The sequence below is a fragment of the Phascolarctos cinereus genome, unplaced genomic scaffold (genome assembly GCF_003287225.1).
Source record: "Phascolarctos cinereus isolate Bilbo 61053 unplaced genomic scaffold, phaCin_HiC Scaffold_726;HRSCAF=1367, whole genome shotgun sequence".
NCBI classification, from domain to species: Eukaryota; Metazoa; Chordata; class Mammalia; order Diprotodontia; family Phascolarctidae; genus Phascolarctos; species Phascolarctos cinereus.
This window is the reverse complement of record NW_027556098.1, coordinates 102,099,194-102,123,171: the sequence shown is the minus strand read 5'-3', so window position 1 is coordinate 102,123,171 and position 23,978 is coordinate 102,099,194. Positions and strand designations below refer to the sequence as shown.

General features: G+C 38.0%; 1 protein-coding gene across 1 annotated transcript in view; it reads left to right on the top strand.

The window, feature by feature from the left end:
- Nucleotides 1-23,978, top strand: part of SLC9C1 (solute carrier family 9 member C1) — a 78,261-nt gene that overhangs the window by 6,285 nt on the left and 47,998 nt on the right. The window contains exons 4-11 of the mRNA XM_078146070.1: nucleotides 329-429; nucleotides 4,454-4,582; nucleotides 13,910-14,075; nucleotides 15,188-15,316; nucleotides 16,264-16,425; nucleotides 20,094-20,193; nucleotides 21,623-21,766; nucleotides 23,046-23,220. Coding sequence (XP_078002196.1) covers nucleotides 329-429; nucleotides 4,454-4,582; nucleotides 13,910-14,075; nucleotides 15,188-15,316; nucleotides 16,264-16,425; nucleotides 20,094-20,193; nucleotides 21,623-21,766; nucleotides 23,046-23,220 — 1,106 coding nt within the window. The remainder of the gene's footprint in view (nucleotides 1-328; nucleotides 430-4,453; nucleotides 4,583-13,909; nucleotides 14,076-15,187; nucleotides 15,317-16,263; nucleotides 16,426-20,093; nucleotides 20,194-21,622; nucleotides 21,767-23,045; nucleotides 23,221-23,978) is intronic.

The following is a 23,978-nucleotide window of genomic DNA, read 5'->3' as shown; positions in this document are numbered from 1 at the left end:
ACCAATTACAGCCAAGCACCACAGGGACTGGACCTTTGATTCTGACAGTTACTAAGCCCCTGTTAGTGCAAGAACCTTCAGAACCTGTTTCATAGCTTGTGCTATAGGTATTTGCCAAGAATTTGAGAAATGAGTCTGTATTTGAGGAACAGCTCTTTAAATTTCAGGAACCTCATGCTGGAGCAATGCAAGGGTTTTAATGCAAGAAATTAAACACAAAATTTTACCATGTATATAAATGTATCACTGTTATTCCTAGCCAAACGCGCCATCTGAAAGGCTGATAAATATATTCCCTTCCACTAATTGCAAATACTTTTGTTTGCAGCATTTTTGAAGATCAAGCTGAAAGATTCACTATTTCCCCTCCCAATAATCCTGTTTTTAGTAGGATGTGCTTTCGAAATGCTAAGTTTTTCATCTTTTAAGGTTTGTATCAAAAATTATATTTTAGTAAAAAGCAACAGAAACATAAACTGGGTTGAAGGAGCTCCTGAAACATCTGTGTGACAAATGTTTTTGGCTTTGGTTTTAATAGATCAATGACTTGCACTGGCAGATGTTAGGACACAGAAAAAGGGGAAAACAGGGTTTCTGCACTTGAGGTGCTTCCAATGTGCATGCAGTTATAGAGAGTTATTATTGATGCTGGAGTCCGATGGCTACTGAGGAGAATATGACAGGAAAATGAAGGAAATCTTCCCTTCCCTCCCTCTTGCCCCACCATTGTGCTATAGGATTACAAGCAGCCTTACCCAGAACAAAGTGATTATCCTGGTCATATATTTTTTTCACTTATACATTGCTCAACTATTTGAGGTCACTTAATTGCAATCAAGTATGGGAGCACGTATGGGAGGAAAGAAAGGAAGATATTTTTGGATCTTCAAATTTGAGAGCTGGAAAGTACCTTTTACTAGTTCAATTGTCTCATTCTGTAGGTAAAGAACCTAAAGGTTATTAGAATAGTTAAATGAGTTGCCCAAATTCCCCCAGATGAGTAAAAGAACTGTCAAATTCAGGCTTCCTGACTTCTTGTTCAGTTAGATTTGTGAGGAGAGAAAGAAGAAGAAGGAAAAAAGGACATTAGATAAAGGGGTTTTATTTTATTTATTTTTTTATTTCTTATTTCAGTGTTCAGTTCTGGGCATGACATCTTAGGAAAGATATTAACAGCCTGGAGCATGTTTAGAAAATGGTGATCAGAATAATAAGGGAATTGGAGCACATGCTCTGTCACAGGCTTGCACAACACATGGAGACTTGTGGCCCGCCATAGCAGTCCATAGGCGTTATGTTGTGCAAGCCTGTTTTACATCCTCTATATTTTTTGCAGACAAAATCTTTTTGCGGGCTGCAAGTGGCATGCAGGCCCGAAGCGGCCTGTGGGCCAAATGCTTTGTAGGTCTGTTCTTTCAGAATCCACTGCAATCATGGGGAAGAGAGAGCAGATTTGTTCGGTTTGGTATCAGAGGTCAGGACGAGGAATGATGTAGGGGGAAGTTACCAAGAGACAGACTTAGGTTTGCTATGCAGAAGAACCACCCAACACTTGGTACAATCCCCAAGTAGAATGGACTGTCGAGGAGATAATGGGTTCCCCCTCACTGAGGGTGAGATCTTCAAACATGGCGGACCCTTGTTAAGAATATTGGGGGGCAGAAACCCAAGCAGGCAGAGAGAGGTTGTACTACATTGTCTCTCACTTCCCAGCTCTTAGATTTTGTTCCAAATCTCAGCTCTTCTATTTACAACTGTGACCTGGCACAAATCACTTAATGGCTCTGGGCCTCAGGTTTCCTCATCTATAAAATGAGGTAATTGGACTAGAAGAAATCCAAATTCCCTGTCAACTCGACGTCCCATAATCACAATTCTTAGCCCAGATGACCAAGCTTATTAGGGTCAAGTGGTAGGATTTAAGGGCAAGAATCAATAGTTTAAGAGAGATACTTGGGGTGAGATCATGAGATAACACAGTGAACTTTTAGTACTTACATTTATGAATCAGAAATCTATAAATATGGAGGGGTTATTATATAAATTTTTGCTTTGCTGTGTAAGACTAAGCACAGAAAATTTTAATTTTATTGGAAAGGAACACAGGCCCTATTCATCTGATAAATTTTCTACCCCCTTATTATAGCTGAATTTTCACTGCAGCCAACACAAAAACAATTATTGTCATGGTGGATTATTTTCATGATTAGCAGATGAAATACTTCAAAGGTCCTGGGTTAAAATCCTGCCTCTAATGCTTTTTACCCATGTGACCTTGGCCAAGTCACTTACCCTGTGAGCTTGTAAAAATGAGGGGGTTAGAATAGACTGTTTCTAAGTTCACTTCCAGCTATTACTCCATTATCCTACAATTTCACATTTGAATTTACCACCCCAGCCAGAAGTCTGGTTATAGATTAGGACTCACAGCTTGAGTGGCTATCTCTTCTTCCCATGGTTGGAGCTGCAACCAAGAGAGTTGAGGTAGATGAATACCCGACATCAGAGCAGGCAATAGGAGTCATATGTTGTTGAGCATCATAAGAACCTAAGACTGGCAAGTTAGAAAGGATCTTAAGGGTCATTTAGTCCTTCGAGTCTAATTGAAGGATAATTTTGGGAATCGTAGGCCATAGGCCCAGAATACCAGAGGTGAGAATCTAAGAAAGGAAATTTGTCAAACAGTTCAGCCAGAAACCCAAGCAGAGAACAGGTCAATACTTGGGAGGCACCAATAGCAAACTGAACTTTGATTCTCATAATAATAGCACTATAAAGATAGGGGATATTAATTTTTTTTTCATATACTGCTTTAAGGTTTTATAATCACTTTACTTATGTTAACTCATTTGCTTTTCAGAGTAACTCTGTGAGGTGAAGTTTGTTATTATCCCCCTTTTGGGGGCAGCTAGGTGGCTCAGTGTATAGAGCACCAGCCCTGAAGTCAGAAAAGGACCTGAGTTCAAATCTGATCTCAGACACTTATTGGCTGTGTGACCCTGCACAAATCATTTAAACCTGTTTGCCTTAGTTCCTCATCTCCTCATTTCATTCCAGAATGAGCTGGAGAAGGAAATGGCAAACCACTTCAATATCTTTGCCAAGAAAATCCCAAATAGGGTCACGGAAAGTAGGACATGACTGAAACAACTCAACAATCCCCCTTTTACAGATGAATGTGTGACTCACCCAAAGTTAAGTATTTGAGGCAAGATTTGAACTGAGGTCTTCTTGCCTCCAAGTTCAGTGCTCTATCCACTATAACATCTAACTTCCTTCATTTAGGGAGTTTTAATATATTTCTTGTTTAGGGTAGAAACCAGTTTGAGAGAGTAAAGAGAAAGTCCTTTGCTGCAAGTTAGCTAAAATCATTTTTTTCTAGTTTGGAAGGTCTAACCTATCGGGGTCAGGAAGGTAATGCCCAATCAGTTTTGTACAAGACCTTTTCTGACAATAGATTGCTTCTCATAACAACATTCATTCATTCATTCATAATATTCAGCAAGTATTTATTCAGTGATGTTCCTTCCAGATACTGTAGGAGGCTCTGGAAAAACAAATCCAAAATAAGTAAAACCATACAGTCCCTATCTTGAAGGTGTTTACGTTCTACTTGATAGGATGTGGATGTGGACACAACAGTACCTCAAAACCTAAATAGAAAATGTATGCAAAGTCATTTCAGGGAACGTGCTGACACTGCGGAGGGTAGGATGAGAGGGAAGGAGAGGAGGCTTCTGGGTGGATCTTGTAGAAAAAAGAACCCTGGAGTTGAACTTTGAAAGAAGCTAGGAATTCTAAGAGGTAGAGGAGAGGCGACAGTGTATACTAGGCACTGAAGAGAGCCTATATAAAGTATGGAGATGGCATAGAATACCGGGAAATGGGAACAGCAAGTTGGTCACTTTGTCAGAAATGTAGGACTCATAAAGGGGAATAATATTCAGTGAACCTGGAAAGGCAAGATGGAACCAGATGGTGAAGGAGTTCGAGTAACAAAGCAGAGGTGTTTGTATTTTATCTTCAGAATAATAAGGATCCACTGGAATGTTTTGAGGAAGAGAATGGTCATCCCTGTGCTTTAGGAATACAAATTTGGAGAGCAGAGAGACTTGGAGCAAGAAGACCAATTAGGAGGCCATTGCTGTGGTCCAACTGAAAAATCATTGACATTAGGGTGTTGACCTGGTGAATAGAGAGAAGGGCACTGATTCCGCTGAATTTGCTAAAAGGAATGGAAAATAACTTAATATGCTTATGAGGTTTTCAACAACAGATTAAACTTTGAAAATGGCTCAGTTGTTAAAGTGCACATTGGCAAACTAAATGGGCTCTTTCCATATTTTGTGGGTAGTCAGCATTTCCTATAGATGTTATTATTAATAGCTATAATATGTGAAGCTGGCATTTGTTTGTGATGTTAGAAATACTCTACTTCCCTTCATGTTCCCAGGTGCAAAGATATACAGAGTTGGTACAATGGATGGATCCTGTCATATTTATTAATTTGTTTACTCCAGTAATTATATTTTCAGTTTCCTTTGAGACAGATTTTTATATGCTTCAAAAACTATTTTGGCAGGTAAGCAATGTGATTTTCTCTCCTATAACATAATTTAATATAATTTAGCTACATATTAGGAGTTGCCTAGAGCATATAGAATATCTGGTTCCAGAAGTTAGTTTCAAATCCAACTAAGATTCTTAAGGAAAAAAAGTTCTTTTTTCTTTAAGCTCAAAGTTAGGGAGAAGCTACGTCTGGGAGAGTGAAAAATAGTGTTAGAGAAATGATTCAATTGTTAGTTCCTACTTTTGATTTAATCATTCCAGTAAGTGACAAGTATATATTAGCCACTGTGCTCAGCCCTGAGGATACAAAGACAGATGAAACATTTCCTGCCTTCATAGTGTTTACATTCCATTGAGAGAAACCAACATTAATTAATACAAAATATTAATTAATACAAAATATGCTTAGAGTGAGAGGAGGGGCTAGTGTCAATAAAAAGTCCTTGTAAGAAGCAGCATTTGATACATTTATGACGTATGTCAAATTGTTCGCCTTCTCAACATGGGGGGTAGGAGGCAGGGGGAAGGAAGAAAGAGAATTTGGAACTCAAAATTTGAAAAAAGAATGTTAAAATTGTTTTTGTGTGATTGGGAAAAGAACAGAATTTTAAATATAAAAGAAAAAAAAAGAGGTAGCTTTTGAGCTCACCTTTGAAGGAAGCTATGGATTCTAAGAGCAGGCAGAGGTGAGAAGGGAGTGCTTTCCATTCATTCAGACAAAAGTAAATTTGGGGATTTAATTTCTTGGCTGAGGCCTGGTCTTACGGTATGCAATACTTGGAGTTAAGACTTGACTTTGCATCCTGCCTCTAACACATGCTAGCTGTGTGACTGTGACTGTGAGACAAGTCACTTACCTTCTTTCAGCCTGTTTCCTCATCTGTAAAATAAGGATAAAAAATAGCATCTACTTCACAGGGTTGTTGTGTGGATCAAATGAGTTAACATAGAAAAAGCCATTCACAAACTTTAAAATGCTATAGGACTGCTAGCCACTATTAATAGTCTCATTTTTCTGCAGTCCTTTCTTTGATTCCATTTACAATTGCATGAGTTAGGGAAACTCAAAGTTAGGGAAAAGCTAAATTAGTCTGTACTTATATAGAGCCACTAACTCACATATTTTGGATAAACTGAGACCTTTAGTGTTTATCTACACAGCAGAAACATATACATTTTTAAGGAAAAGAAAACATTTTGTGTGTGAAAATAACTTTTTTTTTTATTTTGTTTTGTCCCCCTTTTCTCTCATGTCAGAGGATGAAGCATTAAGCTACTCCACTCTTTTACAAAAATTAGCTTACCTTTTAGCCTTGAATCTTCAAGTCTGTGTGGTCCCTTTCTCCAATATTTTATAGTGCTCATATCAGACTAATAGCTCAGAGTCCCCAGTAATGAAAATTTCCAATATTTGAACAGAGGTTTTGCTCTGTACTCTAATTGAGATTTTGGTGTATTTTTAGCCAATCCTTCTTGTCTTCCTCCTTTTCTTTTTTACCAACATTGAGTAAGTATACAAGTGAGTGATGTAAGCCTTCATGACCAACTATGGATTTTTATATGAAGCAAATTCTGGATAAAAGACTCAGCTCAGATTAAAAAAGAAGAAGAAGAAAACAGTCTATAACAGTGTCTACTAGTAGAAAGACATACGGAAGGACAGTGAGGGAAAAATCACACCTTTCCAAACTTCCCTCAGTCCTTGAAATAATGATTACAGTAAGTAGCTTCAGTTGGAGTTTTTTGTTCCATGCCTCCTGTAGAGATTTCATGGTGTACCACAGTCTCTACCCTGCCACAGCTCAGCTATCTCTCTTTCTTTCTCTATGTGAGTTTCATCACCCTTCTGCTGCTGCTGCTCCCCTCTGCAGTTCAATTCATTCATTTTCAGATGGGGCTGAAGATGCTGCCTTTTTTTTTCTTTTCTACTGCAGTTGATCACTTTATGTAGTTTCTTTATTCTCTCATTGCAGCTTCTGTGTATCTTTTTTTCAAAATTCCCAGGTATGACATAAGTCTATCTTTTAGGTTGAAAATCTCAAGAATGCAATTCTTCTAAGGGCTGTCAGGAAACACTTGCCCATCTGAACTACAAGTCTTAGAAAGCCAGTGAGTTCTCAAACCTCTAACACAGTAGCTATAGGAAACATAAACTGGTTAAAGTGCCAGTTTTGAATCAGGAAGACCTGAGTTCAAGTCCTGATTTCGATACCATTCTGGCTGGCCGACCCTGGCCAATCCATTTAATAATTGCTATAAATTACTGCAAGTTGTTTCATAAATGCTTAAAATGCATAAAAATCTGTAAATTTGATTATTTTATATCTAGTTCTGATAAATAACAATTATCTAATATTTTCTCAGATGTAAATAATGTATAAAATTAAGTTTCATGAGTATATTATTCTTTAAATACAATCTTGTTATGGAGTTATATATTGCTAATAATGCTGAGTTTTATCTGGTTATTAATGGATCCATATCTTTTTATTTTTTCTTACAAATCTTGCAATAGATTATGTGGATAATTTGTGAACAATATTAATCACTTCAAGCTTTTTTTGGAAATTTTCCCTGTTGGAGTTATCTTAGAAATTCTCACTTGAGCACCTTTAAAATTGTTTCACTTTAAGCATAAGTTTCTCCTATGCATATTGGTTCTGATCCAGCTACTCTTCTCAACTTCTCATATATCATTGCATCCGTCTCACAGAGGGTGCTAAGCTGATGAGTTCCACTACCAACATCAATGAGACTATTTTTCCTTTTAGTATCTATTTCTTGTCCTGGTTTCATCTACAACTGCCCTCAGCATTTCTCTGTCATTTCTAGATCTTATGCTAACCCTCTCAGTGGGCCTTTCTCTTCAGCTTCTTTTCACTATTATTTGAGACAATAGTGTTTGAAGTCTTTTGTCATTTTCCTTTGAATTGTTTTTAAATGAGTTGGAGCTCTAAATTTATTGTTGTTAGATGCCATGTCTCTCTGCTAGCTAAAGACGTTGAGAATTTGTGACTGAGTTGATTTCTGGTCTCTTTTGGTCCCTTCTCTCTGGCTACTGTTTCGTACTGACCAAACTTCTCTAAGAAATGAGAAATGATCAAGAGAGTCAATGTCTTTGCTTATGGACACTTTTTTTTTTTTGGATGATGGACAGGTTCTCTCCATCATCCTCCTCCTCATCCTCCATCTTCCTCTTTGCTGTCATCATTATTGTTATCATCCTCCTCTTTCTCCTTCTTTTTCTCTTTTTCTTTCTCTTCTTCCTCCTTCTCTTTATTTTTCTCTTTCTTCTTCTTCTTCCTCTTCCTCTTCTTTCCAAATTGTATTGGAGTTGCTGAAATTGCATACTTATTTTCGTATGTATTCCTTCTTCTAATCTAGTATTTACTTGTATCTTTGCACTAATAAATTAAAGATACAGTTACAAACAGGAATCTGGGTCAGAAATTACTGCTATGACCCTAAACATTTATTCCCTGTCTTTTAGAGATATACTTAATTTTGTTTTTATTGTGTTGAGCTTGGCTCACCTTGTCCAATGCTTTCTGAAATTTGGGGGTGGGGGGAAATATTCATGAGATACAGACATAAAGCTATTGAGAAATCTCCCTGAGTTTAACCTTGTCATTTCTTGGTTCCAAATTATTTTTTCCAACAGAATGTTTGCTACCCTCCCCTTTATCCAGTTTCTCATTGAAATCATCAAGTATCAAGGTGTATAATGACTTAATTTATAGGCTATTATCTAGATCTTCCTACAATAGCTTTCCCTTCATGAATAATATGTTTATAATTGTGTTTGCTTATTCTCAGCTTAGATACAACAAGTTGAGATAAACAAATGGAATGACAATTGAACGAGCTAATAATAATAGTGTTCTACTTATGCCACCTTCTCTTTTGGTAGGTTTTCTTCTGTATTTAAAACTGTTTTGTTGTTTCTCTTTTTCCTGTCTATCATTACTCATTAATCTACCTTTTCCTCTCTTTCTCCTTACCCTCAAGTAGAAAACTTCCCTTGTAACAAGTATAGTCAAGCGCAATAAATCAATAGATTGGCCATGTTTGAGAATACATGTATCTCAATCCATCATTGCTCTTCCATGGTAAGGGATTTATATTCATCATCAGTCTTCTGAAATAATGATTGATCCCCGCTTTGGTCAAAGAGTTTTTGTTATACTGATCTGTTGTGTTTCTCTTCCTACTTGTTGGATCATCTGAGTCTCCTTTGGTGGTTTATCATTCCTTTCCCACCCTCTTTTCTTAAGTGTACTCCAGGGCTCTATCTTGGACCCTATGCTCTTCTCTTTCTACCATTTCTTTTGGTAATCTCTATAAATGTGGCTCTCAAATCTATATATCAATTACTCACCTCTTTTTCATGTACCAATTCCAAATCTCTCCAAATCTCCATCTGTCTTCTTGAAATCTCCACTTGGATGTCTCGTAAGTATTCTAAATTCATAATTCCCCAAACAGAACACAACTTTTCCCCACAAACCACCCATTTTTTCCACTTCCCTATTTCTATTGAGGGTACCATCATCTTTCTAGTCTCCCAGATTGTTTGATTAATGGAGCCTGGTAAATATGCACCATATGGATGTGAGGTAGAGGCAGCTTTTCTTACCCTCTTGGTAGTAAGCTGCCTTTCCCCTCTCCAACCTTGGTGTGTGGTTGGATTCTCCACATCAGTCACACAGCATGGAAAGGGAAGTAGAAACCTTATCAAAACCCTCTCAATTCTATGCTACAAGTTCCTATCAACTGAAAGCATTGAAGCTGTCAGGGATTTGAAGTATTATTTTGTACTTTTTAAGTTTCGTTACCTGATTCAGTATAATCACTTACTGTTCTGTGCTTAACTTTGTTATTCAGTCAATCAACAAGCAATTATGAAGTTCCTACTCTGTGTCAGTCACTGTGCTAAAAACTGAGAAAATAAAAATGAAAATGAAACAGTCCTATTCATCAAAGAGCTTGCATTTTATTTGGAGAAACAAATTATCTATCTATCCATCTATCTACCTGTCTGTCTGTCTGTTTGTATACTTACATATTTATCCATTTACTTACCCATCTACCTACCTACCTACCTACCTACCTACCTACCTACCTATTTATATAGATGGAGATATCTAGATAGATAGGAATTTTGTTGTTTGGTTGTGTCTGATCTTCATGGACCATAGCACACCAGGCCCTTTTCTACTCCACTATTTCCCAAAGTCTGTCCAAGCTCATGTTCATTGCCTCCATGACACTATTTATCCCACTCATCCTTTGCCATCACTTTCTCTTTTTATCTTCAATCTTTCCCAACATCACGGTCTTTTGCAATGAGTGCTGTATTCTCATTCTCATTCTCAAAGTATTTAAACTTCAGCTTTCATATTTGTTCTTCCAATCAATAGTCTGAAATAGTTTCTTTAAGTATTGACTGATTTGATCTCCTTGCTGTCCAAGGGTTTCTCAAAAGTCTTTTCCAGCACTGCAGTTCAAAAACATTGATTCTGCAGTGCTCAGCTTTCCTCATAGTCCAATTCTCACAGTCATACAATACATTACTACTGGAAAAGCCATAGCTTTGACTGCACGGACCTTTGTTGGCAAGGTAACGTCTCTGCTTCTCAGTATGTTGTACTCTAAGGCCAAACCTACCTGTTATTCCAATTATCTTTTGATTTTCTACTTTAGCATTTCAATTCCCTATGATAGATGTGACACCTCTTTGTGACGTTATTTCTAGGAGATGTTTTAGGTCTTTACAGAACTGAGCAACTTTGGCCTCTTCAGCATCAATGGTTGGAGCATAGACTTATATTATTGATGTATTACTGTATTACTGAATGGTTTGCCTTGGATTTGAACAGATAAAGTTCTGTCATTTTTGAAATTAAATCCAATACTGCTTTTCTCACTCTTTAATTGATCATGAGGGCTGCTCCATTTCTTTGAAGGGATTTTTGCTCACAGTAGTATATATAATGACCACCTGAATTTAATTCATTCATTCTCATCCATTTAAGTTCACTGACACCCAATAGGTTGATATTTGGTCTTTCCGTCTCCTGTTTGACCACATCCAGCTTACCTTGGTTCGTAGATCTTACATCCCAAGTTCCTAGGCAATATTGATCTTTACAGCATCAGACTTTCCTTTCATCACTAGACAGATCTGCAGCTGAGCTTCCTTTCAGCTTTGGCCCAGCACCTTCATTCTTTTGGGAGCTATTTGTAGTTGTCCTGTGCTCTTACCCTGTAATGTGTTCTGACCTGAGAGGCTCATCTTCCAGTGTCATATCTTTTATCATTTTAATACTGCCCATGGGGTTGCTTGGCAAAGATACTAGAGTGATTTGCCATTTCATTTTCCAGTGGATCACTTTTTGTCAGAACTCTCCAATATAACCTGTCCTTCTTGGGTAATCCTGCACTGCATAGCTGATAGTTTCATTGAGTTATGCAAGCCCTTCCACCATGAACAAGACAGTGATTCAGGAGGAGCAGATAGGAATAGAGATGGAGATATATTCTTATCTGTATCTTTATCTTGATATATTTATACCTTTGTTTTTTCTCTTTCTAAAATAATATTTAGAGAGTTGGTCTCAGACTCAGGAATCAGTAAATCAATTAACATTAACTAAGCATGTACTATGTGCCTACACTGTGCCAATCTCTATGATATAAAGAAAAAGTGAAAAAAAGTCCCAGAAAGATGTACCTACATGAAGTTCTCTCTCTGACACATACTGTCTCTGTGATCCTAGTCAACTATCCAAGACTCTTAAGTTGCAGAGCAGAGGGTTTTGATAGGAGTTTTCTCTCCAATAGAAGAAACGTACATCTTTACACAGATTCAAGTACAAAACAAAATGATATGCCTAAGCCAAGCAAACTTGGCTCTGTCTCTCTGATGGGAGGGCTTGAGGGAACAATAAAGAACTCCTCCTCCATCCTCCATTTAAGAAAAGATCCCCCAGGCCAGCCATCTTTTCCTTTCCTATCATGCTACTTTCCCTTCCTCTCAACTGGACTTCGTTGTGACTTCATCTTCATCATTTAGGGTACCTTCCTCCCTCCCAATCAGCTTTTCAGCCTCCTTTTATGTGTTATCTTCTTTCTTTAGATTGTAAGCTCCTTGAAGGTGAGGGACTTTCTTTTTGATTTGTAGCACCAACTCTTGGCATAGTGCACAGTGTAGGCACATAGCACATGCTTAGTTAATGTTTGTTGATTGACTGATTCTTGAGTCTGAGGCCAACTCTGTGACTACTATCTTAGAGACAGTCTTGGACAGTTGACCAGGATCACAGAGACAGTATGTGTCAGGGAAGAACTTAATGTAGAATCTTTGTGGGACTTTTTTTCACTTTTTCTTTATATCACAGAGATTGGCACTTCTAGGCTGTCTCTCTTCCTTGCTCTTCCTGAGTAAGATTGTTGCAGTCTGATTGGCTGAGACCCCTCAAAGACTGGAGTACAGGACAGGGTTGTCTGGAATGAATTCACATTCTCAAGCATTCTTTAAGTCAAGTTGGCAAAAAGTTTATTGTTACGCTTTTCAGCTGGTAAGGATTCTTAAGGAACCTGCGACCTTAGAGTGGTACAGTTAAAGTTTACATAGGATAAAATATAATAAAATGTGTCAAATATGCTAACTAGATGATGCAGGGTGGGATCAGGGAGTGGTTAAAGGAACATGCACTTTTTGTACCTACTGCTCAGGCAGTAGTTCTATCCAGAGTTGACTAGGAAAAGCCCACAAGAGGGGTCACATGGAGGTGTGGTTTTAGGCCTGATATATCACTAAGTTAAGTAGAGTTCAGGGGTAACTGAGAGTTGTCCAGTCTGCTAGCAGTCAATGTCTTGTTTGACAAGATAGATGTAGGGAGTATACATATGTCTTAGGTCTAGAATACAGATAATGAGGAGTCCAGGATGTAGATAATGAGATAGGGTGGTAGTATAGATAGTCCAATGGGTAAGAATGTCTTTATGACCCAGTGCAAAGCCAGTTCAAACTAATAATTCCTTCAAGTGCTGTTTGTAACTGCACCAGGGGGAGAGGTAAGGGTCTTGTTGGGACCCACTCATGAGTAATTGCTAGGCACAGTGTCCTCAGGCTGGGGAGATAGTGTTTCTGAGGCTAGGGAAAAACATGGTCATGGAATTGGGGTCCAAGTACAAACACCCAAGCACCCCATCAGGATCATTGGGCTTTATTGGGTAAAAGCAGCTTTTCCTCCCATAACCTCAGGCACTAAAGTCACATGATTTTAAGCGGAGGGACATGGAACTGATTTTGGCCCAAGTTATGATAGAGATCAGAGTTGCTCTACATGGGTATTCATTTTGAAAAGTTATAATTCCCCCAAAAGCCTGTGATTTATTTTCAATTCACCTGCTTCATGTGTCTCTGGATCTGAAGGACAGGGATTTGTCCTAATAGCCCTTTCTGATAAGCTCTCTAAAATTTTAATAAGATTGTTTCATCATTGACTCACAAACAGCTCTGTTTTTTCCCCTTAAAACACATTTCAAGGTTTGTTTGATTTAATTGTATTCTGTTGTGTACAAGTCAACATGTATCAGAAAAGCCACAAAGAAGGTTTCTAGTTATTTTATTACTGGGTTCCTGCTGGCACTATTGTTTGTTTCATTATTCTAAATTATTTTTTCTTTAAAAAAACCCTCGTCTATCTAAAAATCTATCTAAACACTCCATCTACAAATAGCTTCCATGAGCAGAGGAAAAGGCAGCCTGAGCAAAGCATTTTGAAGGTTACAGGCTGGGAAGGATACGATTTGAGTTTCATCTCTTGCTTTCCTTTCCCATCTTCAATGGACGTAAAGACCCTTTGTCCTTAAATTGCTATAAAAATATCAGTTGTTTTCATTTGTTATTACTTTCTTTGCCCGTCTACTTTCTGTCTCTTCTCCCCTTTCTCTCAACATGATGTATCTTTTTATATTTGCAAATATTAAGTGTCATGTTTATCTTTTAATGCTTTTTCTAGGAAAATAATAAATTTCATAGTTACAGAGAATTCCCAATGAGGAAACTCCCTCTACCAATGCTAATAGGCACCTGCTCTGTAACTGGAGTCTTAGAGTCACCTGAAGGTACTGAAAAGTTAAGTGATTTATCTAGGACCACACAGCCAGTGTGTGTCAGCAGCAGGATTTTAAGCCAGGTCTTCCTTGACTCAGAGGCTAGCTCTCTATGCTGCACTGTCATTCTGTTTCCCTGTGTATCTACTTCTATAAGGGTGAAACATAAGGCAATACAGATGGTCTGAGTTCTTTGTCTTATGAAATGTCTCCACAGATATTCATTCTTACGGTCCCTGGCTTTTTCCTGAATTATGCCTTAGTTGACTGGTATCTGAGGGCTGTAAATAAGTTAGCTTTGGGAAACACTTCCCGGGTATTATTTGCAATCATCCTTGTTTGTACGGATCCCATGCTGACTGCAAGTTCCATAAGGAATCTTGGTAGGTCACATTTTTCTCCTTCCTTGCCCATCTAGATTCTCCTAGGTTGCATTTAAATTCCCTGGGCTACTGAAATTGTTATTGATATTCTGAGTGTAGGGTGGGGAGGGGAGGTGTCAGGGTTACTGGGTTGGGTTGTAACTTTTTCAGGCCAGTTTTGAGTTGGAGTTGAAAGCTTAGACTATTCTGGAAAGGTCTTTTGGCTAAAGAGATCAATTTTGGGGCAGCTAGGTGGCACAGTGGATAGAGTACTGGCTCTGGAGTCAGAAGGACCTGGGTTCAAATCCTACCTCAGACACATAACACACACTCTCTGTGTAACTCTGAGCAAGTCACTTAACCCCAATTGCCTTCCCAAAAAATAAAGAGATCAATTTTCAAAAACTTTCTGCTTGGCACATCTGCTTTAGACAACCATTTAATAATAATAATTGTTGCATTTTTGAATAGTGCATCATGGCTTACAAAGCATTCTATATTATATGAGCCTCACTTTTATTCTGTAAATTCTGTAAAGCACGTAGGGCAAGTTTATTTCTTCCCATTTTATGGTCAAGGAAACTAAGGAACATTAATAATTAGAAAATTAAAAATCAGAAAAATTAAGGGATTAGTACAGAATCATTCATTTATTCAGTGGCAGGCTCAGGATTCAAACCCAGGTCTTTGGACTCCTAGTCTGATGGAAAAATGTAATGGAAACATTGCACTATGTCAATCAGGCCTGAGAGTATGATTCTAGGATTCTTAATCCAGTTATTACTATGTATTGCTATGGTTGCTCCATGCAAACATTTCTTTGCTTTTAAACATGGTATCATTTCAGGATATGATCATTTTAAGGTTGCAGTTTTTATGGAAACCATAAGCAACCATAAGTCAATTGAATTAAGAATGCAGAACTAGCCTTAGTGTATTTGTAGGCCTTCATTTGCTTTTCCTGTGACTGATCAAGTTCTCTTGAAATGACTTTTTGTTGAGGTGGGTCAGCGTGGCTAGGAAGCAGACAAAGATAAATGTGCCATACAAGTGGCAGTTAGACTGCAGTTTACTGATAAATATGTATCTCTTCACTTAATACCACTTTGAAAACCAATTTCTTTTCTTCACAGGTCTTTCAAAGGGCCTCACACACTTAATTAAAGGAGAATGCATGCTGATGGCTGCTTTAGCTGATAATACCTTCAGGATCACCTTAGAAGTTGCTGACAGATATTATGAGAACCTTTCTACAACATTAAGTAAGAACCTATTATTTTCTCCTTTCTTTCCTCCAACTCCTAGGCTTGCAACTTGTCATCCTTAATTCCTCATTATCTCTTTTCTCCACCTCTCCCCACCACCATATCCAATCTGTTGCCAAGACCTATTGATTTCACTTTTGCAATCAATATCTCTTGAAAACTCCCAGTGACTCCAAAATTATAATCGGCAACAACAAGGACACTGAGGCATTCTGAGCAGTTTAAATTTATTAGGGAAAGTGGTTGTCCCTAAGAAATTGGATCTAACACTCTCCTCTGCAGTCACAGACACCTCGCCCTCTCAAAAGGCCTCCAAAACTTCCTTATCATCATATCTAGCAGTACTTTTCAATATTTATCTTCTCTGACATCTTTTTAATATTTTATTCTCTTCTTCCTTCCTTCTTGCTAGTCTTTATTCCTTTGAATTCTACTAGATTGTAAGCTCCTCAAGAGTAGAGACTATGTCTTGTTTCATTTTTTTTTTAGTGTTTCATTTTTTGTATACTTATTGCCCAACATAATGCATTTCACGAAGTGGGTGCTCTCGAATTGAGTTGAATTTATGAATTCTGAGATGTCACACTCTCCTGGCTTTTTTTTTTAAATGCTCCTTTATCTTCTTGCCTGGCTCCACTCCTGAATCACTTTAGGATAAGAGTTTCTCAAGTGTCTAGCCTATGACTATAGAAGTATTCATGTTTATACTGTGAGGACAATGGTAATTTTTTAAAATACCATTAACAGCATGCAGCAAAATTACCTTATTAGTCATGATGCGATATTGCTGATTTATCACATTATGCCAGAATTGTTTTTATTAATGCTTCTTTCTTCTCATCCAAAAGTAATTTCCAGATAGGAAATGGGTGGACTCAGGATGAGATTCACATTTGGGAACAGATATTTAAACTTTCCAATTCCCTTATTCCAATTTCCTGCAGGTATTAATATTATTAATGAAATTATGAAAAAATTTCTCGGAAGTATTGCTTTTGGATTTGTAAACTACAAAATTTTCAAGTTTTCGCTCAGGAATATATTTAGTGATGATGTCAGTGAAGGAATGCTTAGCTTTTCATTAATATACATCAACTTTTATGTGGGTAAGTGAAAAACTTATTCATGGACCCTTTATTCTGCTAGTCATAGGCTTTATTCTGCTAGCTTTATGAGGGAAGGAATCACATCTTATCTAAACTTTGCTAGTCTCTCAGCATCTAGCCCCCTGCTCTGCACGTAGTTGGCATTTAATAGGTGTTCAATCAGATTTGTTTTAATTGAATTATTCAGAAATAGTAATCATTTTTCAGGGAAGCTAGATAATGCTATGAATAGACCACTGGGCCTGGAATCAGGAAGACAAGTTCAAATCCAGCTTCAGATGTTTACTAACTGTGTTACCCTCAGCAAATCACTTAAATTCTGTTTGCCTCAATTTCTTCAAATTTAAAGTGAGGATAATAATTAGCACCCATTTCCAGGGGGTGTTAGCAACTCTGATCTGTAGCAGAGTTGCCCATAAGTGACCACAGCTTCCCATTGGGTTGGACCCACATTACCCAGTACAAATGTGGAGCACGTATTTGAAAACCTGGTGTAACCCTGGTGACTTGGAGAATTTCCCAAGTACCCTTATAATCACTGCACTATCTATCTGAAATTCAAGTCCAATCAGTCAATAAGCATTCATTAAGCCCTTATACTTACCACACAGAGTGCTAACTACTAGAGATACAAAGAAAGACAAAATCGAAATTCCTACCCTCGAGGAGTTAACATTATTTTAAGAGAGGACATGCAATCAGTTGTGTGCAAAATATATGCATGGTAATTGGGAGGTAGTTTCTGAGGGAAGGCACTTGCCTTGTGGGGTGGAGGGGGAGGAGGGAAACTGGAAAAAGTTTTCCTGTAGAAGGTAGGATTTTAGCTGGGACTTGAAGGAAGTCAGGGTAGACAGGAGACTGAGATGAAGAAAGCTAGGGAAAAGGCATGGCTGTGGGAAATGGAGTCTGCTTGTATGAGCAACAGAAAGAAGGCCAGCAGCCTTGGAGTTAGGAGGACCTGAGTTCAAATCCAGCCTCAGACACTTGACACTTACTAGCTGTGTGACCCTGGGCAGGTCACTTAACCCCATTGCCTAGCCAAAACAAACAAACAAAAACATGAAAGAAAGAAAGAAAGAAAGAAAGAAAGAAAGAAAGAAAGAAAGAAAGAAAGAAAGAAAGAAAGACAGCATTGCTGGATCATAGAGCATGTGGAGGGAAGAAAGGTGTGAGAAGACAGCAAAGGTAAGAATGGACCAAGTTGTTAAAGGCTTTAAAAGCCAAACAGAAGATTTTATATTAGATTGGAAAAGTAACAGCGAACCACTTCAGTTTATTGAGCAGAGGACAGACACTGTCAGATATGCATTTTATTTATCTATTTTTGTAAGTTTTTAAGTTTATTTTTAACTTAAATCCAAAATAAGAAAAAAAATTGCTGTGTACACAACGGAACATAAGAGAGGATTCAATACAAAATAATAAATTTCCGTTTCAAGAAAACCTAAATAATAAATACTACACACATTGTTTTCAAAGCTGTCCAGCTCTGCTTCCTTTTGGTTTTCTTTTCTTCTGTTCTGTGTACTTTTTAGTTTTTTCCTTCCCTCCCCAAAGAAGGTTGCAATTAAGCACATTGAAGCACAATTGAGCACATGTATGCACGTGTATGTATACATATACATAGATATCTATAAACATAAACATAGATACACGCATATACTCATACACATATTTGCAAGACTGTACTATGCTTATTTACAATTTCCACTTGTCATCTGTTTCTCGGAAGGTGGACAGCATCTTCCTTCATAAAGTTCAAGTCTTTCCACGTTTTTCTAAAGCAACCAGCTCATCATTTCTTACACTGTACAGCAATATTCCAACCCAATTACATTCTGTCTGAGAAATTGTCTATGAAAGTTTTTCTCAATTTTCGGCATTCTCTCTATTCTTGGCAGTATAGGTTTTATTTATACAAGAAATTTTAAAATATCACAATTATCCATTTTACACTTCAACAATGCTCTCACCTTATAATATAGTTTAAATTCTAATCACATCTGCACTTTAGGAAGATCATTTTGGTAACTAAGTGTTGGATGGATTAGTGCGGGGAGAGACTTGAGAAAAGAAGGCTATGACAGTACTGTACCCATAAGGTGATAAGGGTCTGCACCAGGGTGGTGGCAATGTTAGTGGAGGGAAGGAGGCATATTGGAGAGATTTTGTGAATATAAAATTGATGGGACTTGGCAACAGATAAGTTGGGGAGGGGCAGTGAAAGAGAATGAGGGGTTGAGGATGACACTAAGGTTAGGAATGCGAGTGAATGGGATTGACAGAAATAGAGAAGTTGGGAAAAGCTTTAGGGGGAAAGGTAATGAGTTCTTTTACAGTCATGTTGAATTTAAGGTATCTACATAACATCCAGTTCAAGGTATTCAATAGGTAGTTAGTAGTAGTTAGTAGCTCCATAAGGTCATCATGCTATTAAGTCATCCAAGGTGATTACAGTTATCCCTTCCACATCATGACCTTCCCCATCATAGTTTTGATATAGCATGGGTCAGCACAAGAAATTAAATGGGAATTTTTGGGAGTTTGAGGAAGGTGCAGACAATACTCAGAAGCCAATAGATGACACAGAGCCCATGACCAAATACTTAACTCAAATTTTACAATGAGGTACTATAAACACCCCACAAAAGAAAAAGAAAAAATTCAGACTTCTTCTCTGGTATGAAGGGAGAGCCAAAAAATTTTGCATGGATTTTCCAGATTGATTGCAGGGGTGCCATGCCCCTAACCCCTGCAGTGTGGAAGTGTTGCGGTCTGAGAGGTTGAGACCCCTCAAAGACCGAAGTACAGAACTTGGTGGTCTGGAATGAATTCACAGACTCAAGCATTCTTTAAGTCAAGGTGGCAAAGATTTATTGTTATGCTTTTCAGTGGGCAAGAATCCCAAGGAAGCTTCGATCTCAAGGGGTACAGTTAAAGTTTATATAGGATAAAATACAATAAAACATGTGTCAAATATGCTAACTAGGTGATTCAGGGTGGGATTAGGGAGTGGTTAAGGAGTGGTCAGTTCTTAAAAGAACATGCACTTCTTGTACCTACTGCATAGGCATTTTACCCATAGTTCACTGGGAAAAGCCCACAAGGGAGGCCACATGGAGGTGTGGTTTTAGGCCTGCTATGTCACTAAGTTAACTAGAGTTCAGGGGTAACTAAGAGTTGTCCAGTCTGCCACCAATCAATGTCTTGTTTGACAAGATAGATGTAGGGAGTATGCATACATACGTCTTAGGTCTAGGATACAGATAATGAGGAGTCCAGGATGTAGATAATGAGGTAGGGCGATAGTATAGATAGTCCAGTGAGTAAGAATATCTTTATGACACAGTACAAAGCCAGTTCAAACTAATAATTCCTTCAGAGGCTGTTTGTAGCTGCACCAGGGGGAGAGATAAGGGTCTTGCTGGGGCCCACTCATGAGTAATTGCTAGGCACAGCGTCCTTGGGCTGGGGAGAAACTGTCAGGGATAGCATTTCTGAGGCTAGGGAGAAATTGGGGTCCAAGAACAAGCACCCAAACACAAGCACCCAAGCACCCCATTGGAAGGGATAACTGTACTCTGGTGTAGAGGCAGTTCTAGATCATCAGTGATATTAATATATATTATCAATGATACATTAACACTTTTGTTTACTTTTTCAAATAGCTGAATGGAGTGGAATGTCTGGAATTATTTCTTTGTCTGTGTCAGCTCTACTTTTAAATTCTTCAAGCTTTAAACCAGGATTCGATCTGTTCCTTTTCAAGTGAGTAGCCATGTCTTCATATAGTTTCACAAAGCTATAACTCTGAATTGTGTAAGAGAAGTAGTTTGCCAGTGTTCAGCAAAGTAAATGTGAGGGCCAGATCTGACCCTCTACCTATTTTTGTGAAGCCTGGGAGCTAAAAATGTTTTTACATTTTTAAATACAATAAAAGGATTTTTTTTTAATGTAAAAACCTTTCTTAGCTAGGAGTGGTACAAAATAGGTGGCTGTCAGGATGTTAGTTTGCCAACCCTTGCAAAGTAAAATGTTGAACTGAACACCGAGGTCATTGTGATTCTGTAGAACTGTCATAATTTGGCCAAAAAGAAAGTAATTGAAAGAAAGAAGACTTGACCAGGGGTGGGGAACCTGCAGCCTCAAGGCCACATGTGGCCCTCTAGGTCTTCAAGTGTGGTGGCCCTTTGACTGAATCCAAACTTTGCAGAGCAAATCCCCTTAATAAAAGGATTTGTTCTGTAAAACTTGGACTCAGTCAAAAGGCCGCAATTCACAACCTAGAGGGCTGCGTGTGGCCTTGAGGCTGCAGGTTCCCCACCCCTAGACTTGACCATCATAGCTTTTCAATCCTTATGTAAAAGAAAGACAGTGCTGTTTGGCCATGAAATGAGGCAGTTAACCCCGTTTACTGGATGAGTAAAATCTCGCTGGAAATGATCCTGAATAAGGACCAACTGTTAGGATATTTGCTACTGAGTGTTCTTCTGGTTATCTTTTAGATTCATTATTCTTTTTAAACACAATTGTAAGCCAAACATTTCCTTTTTAATGTTTTTTAGAATTTATTCTAGAATTTTTATTTTAGAATTTATTTTAGAATTTATTTAGAATGTTGAGTATGTTATATTCAAAGAAATATTCTTGATGAACTGGAAGCAACCTCTATGCCGCAGTGACAGGGCATCTCCAAAAGGAAATACAGGACCAAGAACATAGGCAAACATTTCTTCTTATGAAATAGTTTCAGCCCTACAGCTCCCTTTTAACAGGGATGTATGCAAACTTGGTTGCGTGTAGTTGTTAGGGGCTGCTAGTTCCAAAGCAGAATCTGGAATTGGGAAATAATGCAATTTACTCCCCTCTAGGTTGAAGAGACCTTAAATCCTTATACCATCACAAAATCAAATGGCAATATGGAACCATAACATGAGATGTCAGACTCTTGTGTAATAGCTGCCAGATACAATAACAAAAGTTTTAGACCTTGCTTTCGTGAGAGTCAGACACCTACAGAGGCCATGGTGAATCCAACGCTGCTATATTTCAGTCCTGATAAGTCCTACAGATTAGTGTTAATATTTTTTTCAAGTTGAGCTAGAAACAAGTGATACTGATTCAAATTGTATGTAAAATTGTTAACATATTAGAATTATTTTTAATTTTTAAATATATGCTTTTCTTGAAAACACAGATTCTGGAAAACTGTCAGATTTTTTGCTTCTCTGATGGTATTTACCCTTGTTGGAATGTTGATTCCTGCATATGCCTACTTATATGTATCATTCTCGGATATATATTACACAGTGCACCTCTACTTCACACTGATTGTCATCAGGTATGAATGATTATAACTAATGAGCAATTACAGTTTCATCTCTCTTTTATACAGTAAAGTTCAGATTAGTATAAATAGGGAATCCTCAGAAGAGCTCACGTATATTTGAATTCACACTATTAGAAGTTAGGATTATGTAAAATATGAAATTTATTCCAACCCAGTGGAAACATGAAGTATGAATTTATAAATCAACCAATTAACATTTATTAAAGGCAGCTAGGTGGCACAGAGTGCCAGGTCTGAAGACTTTTATTCCTGGGTTCAAATCTGGCCTTAGACACTTAGAGAGAGGCAGAGAAAAGAAGGAAAAAGAGAAAGAAACAAAAGAAAGGCAAGAGAGAGAAAGAAAAAAAGAAATTCCTATGTCACAAAAATAGCTAAGCAAAACATCCCACACTGATCACATCAAAAATTGCATTGTTGGGGCAGCTAGGTGGCACAGTGGATAGAGTACCAGCCCTGAAGTCAGGAGAACCTGAGTTCAAATCCGTCCTCAGACCAAACACTTAACACTTGCTAGCTGTGTGACTCTGGGCAAGTCACTTAACCTCAATTGCCCCCCAAAAAAAATTGCATTCTTTATTCTATTGTCTTTATTGATGAATGGGAGTCTAGGAAGTGAATAGCCTATGAGCTAACTTTCATTCTAGGCTACTAACCAACTTAGTGACCCATTTTGCTTTAAATCAGTTGGTGTTAAGTCCCTCTTTTCCCCAATAAAACATACAAAATAACAGGATCCCAACAAGGGAACCCCACTTTCTAGGCTATGCAGAAGACAACATTGTGAAAAAGTTACCACTAAGTCTGTGTTTCCTCCTTTGTAAAACAAGAGTTTGAACCAGTTGACCAATCCATCTCTATTTTTCTATGATCTAGGATTCCATGACCTGACCTGGGTCAGTGACTGTAGGGATAGCCAAAGGACACAGAACCCTCAAGCCACAAAAAATAGGATCAATTACTAGACACTTCAAAGGTGAAGTTCCTCCTGAAATGATCAATCAAGGTACCCTGAGTTTCAAGATCAGATTTCAAGAGCACAGTCAGCCTACCAATCATAGCTGAGCAGTCCTGACTAGGGTCCTGAGCTGCTGCTCAGAGCTGATCCCTGTCTATACCATTGTCTTGGCTTATTATCTTTCAGTAGTAACAGCTAATTCCTCAGAATGATTTGCCTTCCTGAGCAGGAGAACATTCTTCTGAGAGATGACAATTCTCATTGAATACAATGGACCTCATAATTACAAGAAGTGATGTTTCTTAACTCTTTCAGAATTCTGGTCTTTCTGATACTGAGCCCTATTTTATCTCGTCTTGGCTATGGATTTACCTGGCGCTGGGCATTTACAATTGTCTGGAGTGAAATGAGGGGGCTACTTAACATAAACATGGCTCTTATACTTTCTTACACTGATAATTCCATTGGATCACAAAGGGAAAAATCTCAGGTAAAGAAAATTGCAATTTTCTTTTGGGACTTTTTAAAAACCTTTGTTTCATCTTATTTCAATATTTCAAGGATCCTTGATTTTATCACTGTTGCCATTCCTCCACCAATACCAGTTACAACCTCTCTAGATCTTGGTAGTTGGTTTTATAGGTCTTTATTGTGACCAAGAAATTTTATTATGATATACCTCTCTGAACTCAACTAGTCTAGTCCTTAGACAAAAGACACATTGTCCATCACCGGACCAGTGATCAAAGGTTTTTCACTGTGGGTAGGACCTACTAATGCTTACATTCTGGCTTAACCTCCAAGGGCCCAACATCACCTCGATATTCCATGAAGCATCAGAGGAGTCAGGTATGTGTCTGTGCACGCGTATGTGCATGCGTGGTGTAAATCTATGCTTTCATTGGTGAAGAGAACTTCTTTGGAAACTTGCCCTACTACCAATGAGAAGAAGAAACTTCTCTATAATTTATAATCTCAGAGAGTTGCCTAAGGATACCAAGAGATTAATTGACTAGTCCAGAAACATACAGCCAATGTGTTTCAGAGACAGGATTTGAACTCAGGTTTTCCTAACTCTGAGGCTGGATATTCACCCACTATCTCATGCCATCCTTCTGCTGAATATCACCTACCTATATTTCGGAGAAGTAGATCAATAGCACTTATCTACATACAGAAAAAAATGGTTCAGATAAAGGCTATGAAGAAAGGGGAAAAGGCACCAACTTCCCTATTAAAGCTAAAGGG